The sequence below is a fragment of the Pollicipes pollicipes genome, unplaced genomic scaffold (genome assembly GCF_011947565.3).
Source record: "Pollicipes pollicipes isolate AB1234 unplaced genomic scaffold, Ppol_2.1 Scaffold_4881;HRSCAF=5763_pilon_pilon_pilon, whole genome shotgun sequence".
Lineage (NCBI taxonomy): Eukaryota > Metazoa > Arthropoda > Thecostraca > Pollicipedomorpha > Pollicipedidae > Pollicipes > Pollicipes pollicipes.
The window spans coordinates 57489136-57506860 of NW_023596576.1; the positions used below are offsets into that span (position 1 = coordinate 57489136).

The following is a 17725-nucleotide window of genomic DNA, read 5'->3' on the forward strand; positions in this document are numbered from 1 at the left end:
GGTGATCGCCACAGGGTGTTTTAAAAAGCTTTATCGGGAAATATGAAAGGGGGCTGTTTTTGCCACGCTGGGTGCATAACAGCTAGGCCTAGGAACCGAGAGCCTGTGTGCCATGGCACTCCCACTTGCTGAGGATGCCAAACATTGAGTCTATGGCGATGTATTGAATTTGGCCAGCCTAGAGCTGCTTATATGCAGGCTGGCGAGCCCGCCCAAGGTCCAGCCGCTGCCAAAGGGGGAACTGACCGGCACCAGAATCATCATCCGAACTGTCGCGCTGAACCTCAGCACTACATATAATGACGCGCCGGGTTGCTCTGGTGTGTGATGGAGGCAGTTTGAGACGACGGAAGTGGTGTGCCGCCTGGTAGAATTTAGGACATTGTGGACATTGCACATTGCATCAGTTATGACACGAAGCCTCTGAAGGTCGTGGCGCGTGGCGTTAATAAAAAAATATCCGTTACGCCATGCGGCCAGTTCATTGAACACACGTATGACTCATAATTCACTGTATTTTACCAAAATTATTTTTGCGCCCAGCATACACTTCATTGTGCACACTTGGCGAGGACACAGAGCAAACAGGGAGGGAGGGGGGAGGGCCGGAGAACACAAGTATATTTTTCGGGTTAAACCTAGGGTTATACGACATGATAACCAGTCTGAAACAACCCAAACGTTCGTCTGCGAAGGAACCGTCTATGCCTCAAACAGACACACAAGCATGCAAGACAAAGATGGCATGACGATGCTCACTTAAGGTCACTTACTTTTGTTCACATAAGCACAACGATGTTCACTTAACGCTGTCCACCTGATGTCGCACCTGTTTGGCTGCGTGCCTGGCAGTAGCCCGCTCAGCCCCAGCCTGATTAAGCCATCCAAGGCGCAGATGGATGCGCGTTGTCACCAGCTACCGAGCAATCCGCTTGTCCAGCGCAGAACTTTCTCAGCAGGAGCTTTGTGAGGCGATCGACGATAACAATGTCTCAGTCCATGCATCGGCCCATCACTAGCTGGAACACGATCTTGTAAGCCTCGACAACGCTCGTCCAGGCCGGCAACGGTATCATCAGACCACCTTGGCTAATCGCGTGTATCCACCTGTCTGGCACACAGCTGGTTGGTGTCTCTCGGGTCGACAGTCCCATACTTGGATCGAAGTGTTTGCACTTTGCACCGCCACGAAGCCGGCAACGAGGGTCAGCGTCCCGTGCTCGATGTTGACCTCGTCCATCTGTTCGCCGCGGCGGGGGCCATTTTCGGTCCTCTCGCCGTCACCGCCATGGAGCATGTCTTCGCCCGACTCGTTGACCCCGCCGTCCTCACCGAACCCGTTCGGGACGGGCACTGGAGGCCTCACGACTGTTTGCTGGTAGGCGGCTTCCGCATTGTCCGCGTGCTCTGCGACCTGCACCACAGCTGGATCTTAGATCTGTGACACGACGAAACACAGTCATTCCCACGTACCTAACAGGCGCATTAATCAGACCGTATTACAAGTCACCAGTGTTTGTTCTCATTACGACAGCAAAACGTGTTGGACCCGGACATGCCCTTTTTGGGTTATCTCATGCTTGTTTTCGTACACAACTACTTTTTTGTGGTTCAGCGTGACATAATCCGAGCGGGTAAGAGGGGCGGTCGATGGCCGACGAGTACTGCACCGCGTGCACCATTCTGATATCTACCGCTCCTGGCCATAGCCACGGATTTGTCTGGATGGTCCCGTTTCATGGTCCCATTTCAGTGCATCGGCTGCCCCAGGGGGTGGCGCCGCCATTACTGTTTTCCGACGCAAAAATACACGAGAACAGCGCGGCCCTCCGAGCCCCCCTCCCCCCCCCTTCATTCGTTTCTGCACGTGAGGTTCAAGGTCTATGGTTTAGGCACGTCAGCATTTTTTTACCATGATATTACTGTATGTAATCCCTAACTTTAGTGACCAGGCAAATAGCTTTTGTTTGAAATCTCAAACACTAGCATGGACAGTGACACGAAGAGTCGAAAAGTGGCTCATTAGTAATAAGGCTCGCATATAGGCGGGCGAACATGTACGGCACGCAGCTGAAAGAAATGTCCAAGGCACCAGGGCAAACCAATACTGGTAGCTCACTGATGCGCTAGGTACTGTATTTTTTAGCGGTTGGGGGGTCTATTAGTCAGCTCACAGCGCATAGATGTGTTGTCAATGGGGCTGGGACTCGCTCGTGCAAACTTGCCCTCCCCCGCCACTAACCCGGGCTCAGCCACTGACACTCACCCCCTTCGCCCGTGTAGCGTAGATGGCTATGCTACTTGTGTGGTAGTCAGGCCGCACTTTGTAAACAAGATTATGGTTGGAAAGTCTCGTTTGGGGCTCGTATTGTAGTCTATAAGCTGCACAGAGGGGCATAGATCGCGCATGCATTAAACTCTAAATCGGGTTGAAAGATCTCTGCACAAAACAGACGGTAATTTTCCTTTTTAAGCACACACATACTTCGGTGTGCCGGCGATGTCCAGTTGCATGGAAGGAACTGCACTTGGTCGAAGGCATTTAACATTGGGTTTGGGACTGGTTTTAACCAGATGGCCAGGGTCAGTCCTGATGTTGAAAATGATCCGATCAGATTACCACATTCTCCACATTTATAGTAAGTCCAAGAGCAACGGTGCACTCATGTTTTCATGACAGTTGGATCGTTTTTTAGAAATGTAAAAAACTAAAGTGCCTTCATTGCGCCGTTTAATATTCTTGCAAGAGGCTGCATCACAGGATGGCATCTTGCTGCCAAAAAAACCGCCTTTGATACTTACTCTTGGCCAATGCTCTCACACCACTTCGAATTTCTCCCACCCGCGACATAACAGCACGCACTGAGGCCACCTAACAATACAAACTTGATGCCACGCCGCACGATAATAGACAAGACCGGCCACAGCATTTCTGCGCGACTACTGCTTTCCAAACGACGCAGTCGACGTCGCCATGCAACGCCGCTGCTCAAGCCGGTGCGACTTTGTGACGTCACCGCCTAACGTTAAGGAGCCGCCCGCCTGACCAATTTCCCAAGCTGTGATGATGGCCCCCTGACTAGAAGTGAATTCAAAACTGCCTGCCGATGATTCCATTCAATTTTTCAGGTTTTTATTTTCAAACAGCAAGCCACAGTTTTACAAGTCACCAACATTCAGGGGATTAAACAAAGAGCGATTGCCAACAATTACCATGATACAGTGCCCATCTCAGAATTAGAATAAGCAAACATACGTGTACATACAAACGAACTCATGCAAATGGGCATCACGCATCAATCTCCGTTTCTAACGTTAGAAACGGAGCTCTTTATCAAAGCCACCAACTCTGGTATAATTCTGCACTGCACTGATGAGCGAATCTGCTCATCCAACTGCCACTAAGCACAACATGATTCGTAGGATGTTCCATAGGGCTCTAAACAACTCATCCAGTAGTGAAAAAGAAAGAAAGAGCATGCATAAATTATGGGCTTTGCTATTGGGCAATGGATATTCTCCGCGGCTTTTGGGTAGAAGGATGGAAGAAGTAAAAAAGTATAGAGCGCGTGAAAGGATGGGCGGTAGGAGGCGGGAACACGTCCTATCGGAGGACGGATTTTTAACGCTACCCTGCATAGATGAGCATTTCCTCTGAAAAATCAAGCACGTTGTTAACGAAATCGGAACTGCGCTTACGCATAGCTTGGAAGAACGAAAATAAATTAAAAAGGTCCCTGGTAAAATCTTCCATCTCGAAGCCCAAGTGCCCGGGTGGCAATAAATGTCATTTATGCAAATTTGCCTTTCAAGGGGCTTGCACGCAAAAAATATTGTTTCACGAAATCGAGTGTAGACTGTGTGAAAAGCATGGGAGGGGCATGGCCTATGTCGGGAAGTCCATGTGCCCTCTTCGTTTGAGATATGATGAACACCTACGAGACGCGAAAAACAAAACAGGGAATACTACTTTCGTTTTATACAGGGAATACTACTTTCGGCGACCACGTTTTTGGCAGAACACGCTCAGACTGAAGCCGGGGAGTTCTGGACCCTATGCCCCTTTTATAGCTCAAAATCATCTACAGAGGACAGGATCACCCTGACAGGAAAATAGGTGAAGCTATTGTTATAACAAGTCGGCGACCAAATCTGAATATACAGGGCTCATCATGACCAATTGTACGAACGTGATATATCGCTTTATGTGTAATGTGTGCTAGCTTAAAATCGTTTACATATGTATGTGACGCCTGAAGCGTGATGTGCGATACCTGCTCAATTGAAATTCCTTGCATGTATAATTGATTCGCGGTACGTGGTGCTTGTTTATTTCATCTCGCTTGCATGTTTGAATGATGCGTGATGTGTGGTGACTATTGGCTTGCATTCGTTTGCATGTACACATAAGTTCGCATGTTCTAACTCTTAGATAGAAACTGTATCGTGGTAATGGCTGGCAGCCGCTCTTTGTTTAATTCCCTGAATGTTGGTGTCTTTTAAAAACTGTGGCTTGCTGTTTCAAAGAAAACCCCTGAAAATCGAGTACGACCATCGGCAGGCAGTTTTGAGCGCAACGAAGTTTGGGGCTGTGTGGAACTATAAAGAAGAATGAACGTTTTTAGGAAGAGTCTAGGAGAACAAGAGAAGCGTTGGAGAATAATGTGGCATAGAGAAGAGTCTGGGTAGGTTGAAAAGGGACGACACAGCCCAATAAAGGCTCTTGATGAAAATCCTCAAAGGTTTACCGAAATTCACCAAATTTTCTTCATCTTATAATCCGGTTCCGCCGGCGTTCGCGCTCCTAGAGGACATCAGCGTATTTTACAAACTTAATAGACCCTCGGATATGCGGGAGAGGACGTGGGTTGCACACTAGGATGGTAGATCTACTGATACATAGCACATTGCACTACACTAGTAGATGGTAGCACACCAGGGGGAGGGGCATCATCTTTTCCGGTCAGTGACTAAAGAACCTTTCCATTCCAGCGCAAGGTGTTTACCAACTGCCATCTCGCGGCGTGGGAATCGGGGCCCCTCGATCCATCCCGAGGCCCTGAGGGAATGTATTGTATACCGGTCCCCTCCCCGACGCAGGCTGTCTTCTCACCGGGGCAGCTGCAGCCGGATCAACGCAGTGGCTCTCACTGATGCAAAAAGATCACATGCGGGCGTAGAGGGCCAAACAAATTGCACAGGGGACCCAGCTCCACTCAACGAGTCACTGGTCGAAGCGGGGTAGAGGGCTCCCAGTTTTTACTGAGGCCTCCTGAGAGAATCGGAGCCCTTAAACTGTCTCCTTGACACATTATGCACCCTTTCACTGCTATCAACCTTCTGTCGTCCTCAGAGGGTCCGAACCAACGGAGAAAGCCTGTGGTGGGCTGTGATGGGTACCAAATGGGCCTCTGGCCAACTCGAGCAGCACAAAAATGTGGTCAGAAGACATCATGTCCGACAAGAGAACCGACTTGCGAGATCCTCTGAATGACATTAGTTGGCCCAGATCTTGTCCATGCTTGGAAAATGGGCCTTAGTTCGACAAAGGGCCGATTGCTGGTGATCTCGACCGAAGTGAAGGTCTTTTCTGGGATGGGCCCCTTTCACTGTCAGAGACCCTTTGATTGACATTAGAGGGCTCCGATCCTTCGGACTGGAGATCTCCGGCCAGCCCTTCAGCCCTTCGAGCCCTGTAATCGGGCCGTTGATCGTCAATTCCGAGGGAACCTCTGGATCCCGAGGGACCGGAGGGGCCACGTTCCCCTTATGCCTGCTTCCACCCCTCCCTGTCTGTGCCCGTATGTGAACCTATAAGATTCCTTATGTTCAAAACAAGCCAACGTTATTACGCTGCGGTGTCCTAGCTTCACGAAATTAGATCACAGTGCATGTCTGGCGCTTGTAAGTATCAAGGATCGGTCACCCGCCTCCAATATTATGATATCCACATAAAACGCCGCTCTCGTCACACTGGGCCGAGTACATTGCAACCAATAATATGCATATCGGAGCGCCGGTTATAAGCCTGCAAGCTTTGATACGTTTGTAAAACACGAAGGAAACGTTTTCCAATAACGCTACACTAAAGTTAGCTTTTGGCTTGATCAAAAATTTAATTATTTCAAAAGTTTAAAATTATCAGACTCCCTTTGACACCTCGCATTATCTATATTTTACTACGGGAAGATCCGTCGACCAGCATTTTCCCGCACTGACTTACATCAAGCTTCATCACTACGTTCCAACAGAAACCTATATACGCATGAACGGAGATAAGACATCAAATTGTCTTGCGGATTTTCGTCTCTTAAACTTTGTAACCACAGTGGATCGAACTGGTACCTTGGTAAATTTCATGGCCATAGCTTAACCGGAAGTAACATGAAGGGGCATTTGAAATAGAGGGTGAATCTACCGCATTGATTTTCCGAGCGAGAATAAATTCACCGTCGACAGAGATAAAATCGCCACCTTGTGTTAGTTCTCAAAATCAGACACCGACAATCTCCACAAAACACAATACTCACGTACAATACGGTTATCGCTAACGGTTATTCGAAAACAAAATATTTTACGACCCCGGTCACTCATGCACGTTCGGTGTGGAATGATGTGCCGTTTCTTGCGCAATTGTGTGACAAGACGTAATCCACGAAAATACACTCACTCACATTTTTGCTGTGATGGATTTCGCATTCTGACATTAGTCAGAGCTTTTGGAGGTATCTTTCAGGTGTTTATATGTTGTTTGAATATTATAAAGCGAGTCATCTAACACTTCTAGTCATGTTTCCTACAAAAGACGGCGCTTTGTATTGTTCTTTGATCGAAACCAATTACGTCATTTCATCCTGTGAGGGAGCCGAGTTATGAGATTAATAATACCTTACCATTTGATAACAAAATGCACCATGCAGCTTTAAAAATGCGTTGATTTCCACTTAACGCACATTATTAGCCACAAGTTTTGACGGGCTGCCGGGAGTCGGTTGTGAAAATCAATTGATACGTCGACGTTTCAAGCTAGGTTGGGTCGAATTAGCAGGGCACCAGAAGCGGGCCAATTTTAGACATCCATGCGCGAAAGTGAACGCAGCAAAACTTGGACAAAATTGTTACAGTACGAGAGGAAATTCTTGAAAGCCTAAAAAAAGGCAGGAAGCCTTCAGTTCGACATTACTATGTGATCCGATTTAACTTTTTGTTGTATTCCTTACATAGCGTAGATATTACTCGCACCTGTTAGGTACGATAAACCGCAAGTGGTTATCTTGTTCCAAAATCGAGTCAACCAAAAAAAAAACATTATAAGGAACTATACCAAAATAGGCAGGCAACTTTAAAATCTGCTTTGCTTGTCACTCGTCGACACGCACTTAACGCATATTTGGACGCGCTACTCAGCACTGTTTGCCTATTGCCGTTTCATTCTCAACGTATTGATCCATAGGCTGACAAAGTTGGCCGTTGCTAAAAGTTGGATAGTAAAGTTTAGAGTTGTGTAAAAGTTTATCAAAAATGGTGCAGTAATGACTTCAACTGGAAACATAACCATCACACTTTTATGTACATTAAGATAGGTTACAGATCGTTGTCGTTGTCACTGTTGCTTTACGGCTCACTTAGCTGCTGAGGCTATGTGGCGTCACATGCCTCTTACCCTGGCAGGAAGGGCGGGCACCGCAGGGACTCGAACCCCGTACCTCTGGTTTCCTCAGAAGCACAGGAGTTCACCGGATGCGTGTACCAATGCACTTTCGGCACCCACAGATAGCTCATGGAGAATAAACAACTTGCACCGACCTTTACAGCCATGGTCAAAATTTTGTATTGGCTCCAAGATTCAGCGACCCATCACAGGAAATTAGGTTTCAAAAGCAAAGCCAATGTTAAGTCTATGGGACTACGACTGATAAAGTGATTTCTATCAGTGCGTCTCGGCAATATAGCAGTCGTTGGCTATGACGTAAAACACAACCCAACGCACGAATCTGGTAGCGTGATTCACATAGCTCCGTAACCTTTCCCTTAAAAATTGAAAAGTGTTATTAAGCTTTATATTTTTGCTTGATGTGCCCTCTATGACAGGACACCATTACTTAACTTCAAATCTCCGGGATTTTTATTCTCAACTCATTTACAATCAAAGAAAAAACAACAGATACCGAATCAAATCAAGCACTACAAGCTATAATGTAATGGAAATATGTCGAGATGTAGTGATACAAATATGAACGCATAATGTGTTTATCTTCTCAAACGTTTGGCGTTCAACTGTATTATGAACACATAAGACGTGTTTATCTTCTCGTACGATTGCTAAACATCATATTAAATATTTAAGGTTGCAAAGTTAGCCAATCTTTAAAGAACCAATGACCGCGTTTCCTCAGAATTTGTTGCGAATCGGTCTCCAATTTAGAAAAGAGTCGAATGTTAGGTCTTAGTGCTTTGGTTGGACAGGAGCTGACCGGGTAACAAACAAAACACTTACTTCAAAAGATTCCTGGTGCATGCGGGCAGTCATGCTGTTCATAGCATTTGGCCAACGCACGGGAACCGACGCGACCGTTCCGGACGCGGCGGCCTGTGCAGCTCCCCCGCCTGGCGCAGCGAAGGAATGGGGAGGGCAGTCGTAAACAAGATGGTTATCACCCATCCCATCTGATCTGGCGAGGGGAGTCAGATGCTCCGAAATGCTGCCGGGCTGAATTCTACCAGGGCTGAGCCTCAAACCTTACCATGGGTCACCACCAATCATTACAATCGGCCAGGATGGCTCCTAAACAGAAGATCATTTGCCTCTCCGCTGTAACTGTGGCATCCAGCGCTGGTTAACGCGAAAACGTCTTATTGCTAGTGACACTATTAGCGCGCATTATTCCACCCTTCTGCAATAGAAAGGTGGTAGCACTGCGGTTGCTTCCACGCATTCCTGACACGGGAGATTTTACACGACTAATGCTTCTTCGGACAGCAGGTTTGTTCAGGGTCTTGAACTGGCATGTGTGAAATGTGTTCTGCTAGCAATACGGCCCCGGGTACTGGAGCGGCTTTGCTAAAATTTATGCCCTAGGCAAGTGGGCCTAATACGGGAGGATCGTTGCCGACGTCATCGGCGGACCATGCGCGTGTTCAGGTGGTTCTCGAGTCGTGTATGGATTTTCATCAAATCCAAAGAATGGCCCGTAATCCTCGCCCTGATTCATTGTTTTCCTAACGCGGACTGATGGGCGAGGTACGCGAACTCCCTCCCGTTTGCGATCAGAATTGGCAGAAAACACCATTGGTTTGGTCTCAGTGGCATTTCGCGACTGGTACTAGTTTTTAAGCCGTTGGTTTAACAATTGAGCCCATACTGGCAGTTCCAAGGTCGTACTTTCCAGAGAATTCCACCTTTTCAGCTTTGCAGCATTATGCATACAGTGAATTTCTTTGCGGCGCTACAAAAATTGAACAGACGTCTTTCTTGTTCCATTTTGAGCACAATGGTGTATTTTTGTGTTTCGAGCATACAGTTATGGCATATCGTTACGTCAATGTGACAATGTCGGTCCGCCGTGTGCGTTCCACAGCATCGTTGGTTGCTGCCCGTCGCACGCGTCGCTCGTGTAACGCCGTGCAGTTTTTCCACCAAAACCGCCACTGCTCCGAAACCAGGAAGTTAGGAACATGATTTTGGTGTTAAAGCATAAATTTGGATGCCTCACAGGTTACTGAAAACTTGGACGCGATCGCGCAACATGCCAGAGAGGCATCCTCAAAGACCTTAGGGGGTTGTATGATCCCCCCCCCCTGTTACCAGGGCGAGGGTTAAGGCACGTAGGAGAAAACATCTGACCTGAAAGAGGCTCAGGATAGTCCACATCACGCCCTACTGGTCGACAGGAGACCCGAAATGGTCTATTCTTGGCCCCATTACAAACACAGGAACCCCCGCAAACCCAGAAGGCACCCATTAGAAAGACCGGAGCACCCAATATGCCGGGCGAGGATTCAATTCTGTATACCTAAAAGTTTCGCAAACTCAACCTATTTTGTTCGACGAATGTGAACTTCAGTTCGCATGTGCCCGAAACCCACCCGTCGACACGTTGTTTTCATTCGTGAGCTGGTGCATGACCACCCTTTCTTCACAGTCAACGTTTCAGTGCAGCCATCAGACACCCTCCATCCGTCAAACCTATGGATTCCCAACAGCTCCCCAGCTCGTGCGCCGCACCGCGAGTTAGCCCACTCCTCGCTGCCGACCTTAGCCGGTGGCAGAGTTAATTGTCGCCGATACGCCGCCCAGCCGGTTCGCTTCATTGATTTATGGCCACCAGTACGCCGTCTTGCGTCCTGTCCCCAGTCGGTCTGACAGCTGCCCCACAGACGACGGCGCTAGCGTCCAGCTCCACACTCTTGCTCATTCATCCGGGTCGGCCACGGTGTGTTCTTCGCGTCAAATGGGTTTTAGGTGTTCCAGGGCCGTCCACAACTTACGTTACGCATTTACGGCCGTTTTCAGCCCTCCCTTCCCCGCTGTCACGCACTGTGATCCTTGGCAACCTCTTCCCTTCCCCCCTGGTAACTCTGTCTTAAACGTAACGATGATGTCGCCCACTCTGCCGATCTAACTACACCTTCCTTTATTTAAGTGGCTCGTCTGAGGCGTTCGTGCCAAGCGCACCTGATCAAACCACGTCTCTCGACGGATCCCATTGCCCCTCAATGCGATAGAAGCCTCACTTCCGGTGTACGCAGCTCTCACTCTGCATGTCATGCAGCGCGTTGTCATGACGGTTCTACCTGATCCGCAAAACAGACCCACAGTTTAGCACCAAGCATTCGTGTATCGGGCGACGAGGACTACTTTGGTCTTTTCAACGCACAATCTCCTTCATTTCAGTTCCCTTCACATCCACACACGACAAACGCATCGGCTGGGTAATGCTGTATTTCAAATCATCATCTGACAGAGTAAATAGGCTCGCACGACCTCCCCGCCGTAACACTCAGCGGCAAGCGCCCGTCTCGCTGGCCACGATGCCCCGGCCGGCTACGAAACATGCGACTGGCTGCGTGACTAAGAAGTGCGGGTCGGGGGGTGACTGCCAGCAAACGCAGATTTCAAGCGTCGTGCAGTACGTGACAGACAAATAGCCGAGCCCTGTTGAGCCCTGGGTTACCGGACTGCGTTGTTTCGTATCTAAGCGTGCTAAACGCCGCCAGTTTTAGCAAGAATCGCTACTAACCATGGTTCTCCCTCAGTAAGAATCCGTACTAACTGTGCTCGAGAACCAATTGTCTATTCCCATCGAAAGAAAATATATTCGCGACTTCCACTTCTATACAGCCTCACTTCCTCTGGTCAGCCTTGGGTAACCGGGCTGCTCTGTTTAGTACCTACAAGTACTGAACAACGCCACTTTTAGTTCGAGTGGTTACTAAATCCCTCTTAGCAAGGATACGTACTAAATATTCTCGACGATGTGCTTAATGGTCGATCGAGGAAAGATAATCGCAAAGGCTTCTAAAGAGTAAATGCTGCCATATCAAACTGCCATTTTCATATAAAATGCCGCAGAAGGGACGATTATCGGATAGCGCTATGCTCAGCTATGCCTGAGCTTTTATCGCTATATGGGTGTTATTCGTGTACTGGGATTTGCCTGCGGTGTTGTTACGGATTTCCGACGGACTGTGTTCGTGATGGATAATATAGCATTACAAGTAAGTCAGAAGCTGCTATCAACGAGATGATCATTTAGCACTAGGTTACGTCTCTTCAGGAACATGTACTTACAAACTAAATACTGACCACGTTTGCCGCTGTCCTGAAAGCGGTATGGCAGAGTACACTGCGAATTATGTTAGGATAACTGGTTCACCATCAGCCAGCACGTATTTAAGTGCGAAATTTGTATATTCATGAGCAACCACATCCCTCAACTGCATCTCTCAATGGCATCTCTCTATCATATGTTTAGCCCCTGTTGTGTCACCATGGTATTGGTCAAAATATCACTCCTGTGCATTCCATCTCACATGCTGCTGCACGCACATGCTCTTGTAGGTCACCATTTTCTTCCAGCTTAAACATGACTTGGTTTTCATTCACTGGCCTATGATCCATTCTTACCAGACCAAAAATTTTGGTTATGTGTCTATGTAATATGAGGTAGTCAAAATATGACCTTTTTGCATTTCAGGCTGATGAAGTTCAGGCATTGTCTGCAATATATGAACAAGAGTGGCAGGTCATCAGTGAACCATCCAGAATATATGCTGTAGTGGTTGGTGTTGATTCTGGGAAGAAGGTCACACTGGAGGTAAAATCCAGTTAGTTTAATCATATATAATCTTCTGAAGGTGATCAGCAGCAGTGAACTCCACACAGGTTGTGCAGTCATGAGATATGGCAGGTATCAATCATGTTGCTAGTTTGTGGTCTCCAGCAGCTGCCCACTTTTTTGATCATGGAAAATGTCAGGTTTTTGGCCACCCTGGCACCATGCAGCTTCATCCGATGCTGTCTGCCCCTCAGTGATGATGCTTAGAACCATGAAGCCCCTTGTTTACAGCAGGGGATGTCAGGTGATGACTTGCCTGATCCTCTGACCTGGTGTGACCCATCAGGTGACTCTGCCTTCTGACTATCCATTGGAGGCACCACCTCAGTACCAGCTGCTGGCCCCCTGGCTGCGGGGCAGCCTGCGGCACCAGCTGGGCAGCCTCCTGGACACTCTGTACTGGTCAGTGGATGATGGCCCCCGGGGCCCTGTAGTGTATATGCCGACACGACCACCTAAGCAGTCTGCATTTCACAGGTTGGTGGTGAGATGGGGGTTATGACATGCTGGATGGAACTTGCCACCACTCTAGATGGTCAGATGAAAAGACAGATATGAACATGGCTTTTTTCAGTGATTTTCTATGTCAGGCAGATGATGACATAATATCTGATCATCCTATTCAGCAGATTGAAAATTCTTTGCTTTTCAGGACCACACACAGGTTTTGAGGAGTGGCCCCACTGAGGCAAAAAATTATGGATGTTAACCCAATCCAACTGACATAGATACAGGTAACCTGGCTGATGCCAAGTATCTCAATATTTTATGTTTGTTGCAGGGAGAACATGGGTTCCAGTATACTGTATTTGTGGATAGAGCGGATCAAAGAATTCTTAGAAGACCTTCGTGATGGGGATGATAGTGAAGGTATGCCTCTCGCACTCTGCGGTTATCTCCGGGCCGCCAATGTTCGCGTGAGAAAATTGCTCTTCCGGGGCTTTGGGCTGTGGCTGATATTAGTTGGCTGCACTACATCCAGACATATGCTTTGTCAGACCATTTATTCCTTGCCAGTAGCTTATCTCTCAGTAACAGTGAACGTTTACACACAGGCTCCATCCACTCGTGTATGTTTTGTGACCCGTGTGTTTGAGTTTTGCAGCTGCTCATCTGGATTTGTGCATGTGTGTTGGCTTTGTTTTTGCGTTGTATGGCGAGTCTTTGATCAAGGCATGCCTGTCTTGTTCGATATTCCATCGTTCTTTTGTATTGCAACCGCATCCCCCTCCCTCAAACTCCCTGGATTTGCTCTGATGTCAGGAGTTGGTACTTTTCAGCTTGATGGGAGGGCAACTTTCCCGCTACTCCGCTAACCCCGTGGCGACGCCTGAACGTGCAGATCAGACCGCACTGTGTCCGTTACAGAGCCGGCGCCACCTGCCCCGGCCGAGACGCCGGCACTGCCACCTAGCGACGAGGACGCACAACCGTGTCCAGAGATAACGCACGGCGAGTGTATCATGGACAGGAAGAGCGTGTTCCAGGGCCATTGCGCCATCGTGCGGTCCGTGCAGCAAGTCCGGTGAGTGTGCGGTAAGCCTTTGAGTTGGGCACCGCGTGTGTCCGAACACGTGCGTCTGACACGTGCGCGGTTTGCCCGGCTGTAAACGTGTGAGCAACGCCCAGAAACCAGATGAAAGCAAGCTGGAAGTTGTTGGGTTAGTTTTGCGCTCGATGCCATTTCAACATTCTCAAATCTCTGCTACACGGTGATGGGCATGGGGTATAACATTTCAGCTAAGCACCCACGCGTCACTTTCAACCACGCGTTCCTTCAGGATGAGACAGAGAGAGACAGAGACAGAGACAGAGAGACAGCGGACAGAGAGACAGAGAGACAGAGACAGAGACAGAGAGACAGGAGAGACAGAGACAGAAGAGACAGAGACAGATACATAGAGAGGACAGAGACAGAGAGAGACAGGGACAGGGACAGGGACAGGACAGTGGTGACAGTGACAGTGACAGTGAGAGTGAGAGAGAGAGAGAGAGAGAAGAGAGAGAGAGAGAGAGAGAGAGAGAGGAGAGAGAGAGAGAGAGAGAGAGAGAGAGAGAGAGAGAGAGAGAGACGAGGCACAGAGACAGAGAGATATCACCAGCAAGTCTGCACACTTCAATGCATATCTGCCCCATTTTGTCGCCCGTCTCCTTGGTCACACTTCCACGCGCATCGCGCGCATCACAATGAACGCCCTTCCCTTTTCGGGTCTTTCGCCAGCGCCGGTCGGGTCAAAACTTGAGCTGAAGCCAACTGGCCCTGCCGGCCCGGTCGGGTCCCTGCCGGCCGGTGGGAGGAGCCGGCCGGCCGGTGGGAGAAGCCGGCCGGCCGGTTGGAGAAGCCGGCCGGTGGGAGAAGCTGGCCGGCCGACCAGCGGCGATCCAGTTTCCCCGGTTCGCGCCGCCAGATGCACTCCGGCCCCGAATTCCGGACGAGGCATCCCGGTTTTCCGGGCCGGGAAGCTGGGTGTAACCGGGCTTCAAACTTTTCAATGTTATTTTTAAACTCTTCAGTGGACCCGATGATCACGGGCCATTATAAGTGCATGATGCACTAAGTGATCGTCGACTGCATGGCTGCCTGGGTATGTTGTCATGGGCATGTTGAGTTTGCATTAATATTTAACATGGACATTTCTAATATATAGCATATTATATTTCTATATAGCCGTTGGAAGAAGGAAGCCTCTTGAAACCATTGACTAAATGAAGAAAGTTATCATTATGTCACTCGCAAAGTAATAGAGGCCAGGTCATGTTCTTTGTGTCACACTGTGCAGCGTCACCTCTTGGGAATCACGTCATGCCCAATGTACAAAGTTGGGCATAGAGCATGTGCGCACAAAATTGGCGAATAGGGGCCGGATATGACTAACAAAACCACAACAATGTCAAAGGCCCCACTGAAAGAATCATTCCCGACAGCGGACAGGTAGTTTCCCAGTTTGTAGTTTGTAGTTTTGTAGTTTGTAATAGTTTTGAGCAGTAGTTTCCCAATTCGGGGCGTATATTATGAATGCGAGCGATGGACGGATGGATTCGAATAGGCGTAAGAGTAAATTCACGGTCTTGATAGTCGCATGAATGCCCCAGCTAGACGATTCCAAGATAATCCGCCGGCAGAGCTCAACTCTGCACAGGTTGCCTGCCAAAGTTCTGTGGGAGTGAATCGTGGCCGGTATGTGACAGAGGACTTGCATGAGGCGGTGCCGGCGAGCCCCTCCCGCTGGGCGCCGGGGCTCGCGCCCTCACCGTGCCGTCCCCCAGGCAGGTGGTGGCCCGGCTCAAGGAGAATCGCAAGGTGGCAGCGGCGGCGCACAACATGTGGGCGTACCGGATAGGGGGCGCGACCAGCGGCGCCTTCCAGCAGGACTGCGACGACGACGGCGAGACGCACGCCGGCGCGCGCATGCTCCACCTACTGGAGGTGGGAGGGGCGGCCAGGCGCACGCCGCGGTCTGACGCGTCTCTAGCCGGCGGCGGGAGACGCCGACTGGCCGGCTGGTTGGCGTGAATTGGACACGACGTGGGGGGGGGGGGGGGGGTACAGGTGCAGCAGATGGTGCCGCGCAGAATCGCGGAGGCGCTTGCGCGATGGGTTGTTTTAAGAAGCTCATGGCAGAAATATGAACGTTACCCTTGCCTTTGTACCTAACCCGTCTGTTCTCGACTGGCGTTAAAGAGGTCGTTTAATATGAAAAGGAAGACGTGTGCTTCTTTCTTCTCATCGAGCACATTTGCGGGACCCGAATGTTCCATAAGCGCTAGGATGCATTGCTGGTTAAGATCATCATTGCAGCACAAGGCGCAATGTTTTGATCGGCGTGGCAATCTGAGAAATGCGTATTAGGATCTGATTTCCGAACCGCTTGCATGGATGGAACTGGACTCGGGAATGCTAGCTGTGATCATGACATGGCTGTGATCTTTTTATCATGGCATCGACATCGAGCGTGGCGACAATTGTACGCGCGACCCTTGGAAACTGCAGCTAAGCTAAGGTTTCGCCCATTGGCTTCGGAATCATCGCCAAATGCGACCCCGGTCTGAAGAATAACTTTGTCTCCATTGACATTCCTAGGATGGGTGTGGGAGATGCCGCGCTTGACAATGCTGCGGCACGTGGTCCCCGCAGTTCCCTCTGGTACACCGTCTAGCTCAAGTTTAAGCTGGCTTCAGTTTTAACGTGTCGCGTTGCTTAGGCTGCCTCAGCTGCTTGCTCTTGCACCGGCCGTGCCACATCTCAGCGGGCCGTCGAACGTCCACGCGCCGTTGGTCTGGCCCGTCTGTGTTTGGGACGTGCGCGGGCAGTAGGCCAGCGGACGTCCGCGTGCCGTTGGTCTGGCCCGCCTGTGTTTGGGACGTGCGCGGGCAGTGGGCCAGCGGACGTCCACGTGCCGTGGTCTGGCCCGTCTGTGTTTGGGACGTGCGCGGGCAGTGGGCCAGCGGACGTCCACGTGCCGTTGGTCTGGCCCGCCTGTGTTGGGACGTGCGCGGCAGTGGGCCAGCGACGTCCACGTGCCGTGGTCTGGCCCGTCTGTGTTTGGGGACGTGCGCGGGCAGTGGGCCAGCGACGTCCACGTGCCGTGGTCTGGCCCCGTCTGTGTTTGGGACGTGCGCGGGCAGTGGGCCAGCGGACGTCCACGTGCCGTGGTCTGGCCTGTCTGTGTTTGGGACGTGCGCGGGCAGCAGGCGGAGCGCTGACCGCCGTCCCCGCTGCCGCAGATTCTGGCCCGTGCAGGACGTGGTGGTGGTGGTCAGCCGGTGGTTCGGCGGCATCCTGCTGGGCCCCGACCGGTTTCGGCACATCAACAACGCCACTCGGGGCGTTCCTGTTGCTGAGCGGGCGTCCTCCGCCCGCCCGAGGACAAGAAGAAGCACTAGCCTGACACCTTGGCGGTCGCTGGCGGAACCAGCTCGTGCGGCCCCGCGCCCGGCGATGCCGGCTGGGCTGGCTGTGATGTGGTGATTGTTCGTTTACCGGTGGGCTGCGTATACCGGTGTACTACGTCTTCCGCATTACGTGCAATGCGACGGTTTTACTGATGTACTGTTACATGACAGTGTAGCTGATGGCATGGCTGCGGTCGGGCTTTGATATATTTTTACCTCGCACGATTTGAATGATTTTGTTTATCGGAAAGGAGGAGAATATAGTGGGGACGATTGCATGCTATGGTCAATAATTGTGAAGATGTAGAACACAGCGTTGAAAGAAGTGCTTTTCAGCTGCAAAATAGCGAATTTTCGGATGATTTCCGCTGAAGCCCATCAGGCTGTGTCGAGGCCACTTCAAGCGGACCAATCACAGTGCTGTATCATTTAATCTCAAAAAGGCACAGCATTGGGAAGATCATTAACACCGTTTAGGTAAGCTAAACATCAAC

At 50.0% G+C, this 17725-nt stretch overlaps 1 protein-coding gene across 1 annotated transcript; it reads left to right on the top strand.

Annotated features, from left to right (window-relative positions):
• The first annotated feature begins 11627 nt into the window (after positions 1-11627).
• LOC119100646 (protein IMPACT) lies at positions 11628-17222 on the top strand. Its single transcript, XM_037223723.1, has 8 exons — positions 11628-11718; positions 12198-12317; positions 12625-12740; positions 13120-13208; positions 13707-13863; positions 15606-15765; positions 17080-17172; positions 17205-17222. Exons 1-8 carry the CDS (start codon positions 11629-11631, stop codon positions 17220-17222), a joined length of 843 nt encoding a protein of 280 aa, XP_037079618.1. The 5' UTR covers position 11628.
• The last annotated feature ends 503 nt before the right edge of the window (positions 17223-17725 follow it).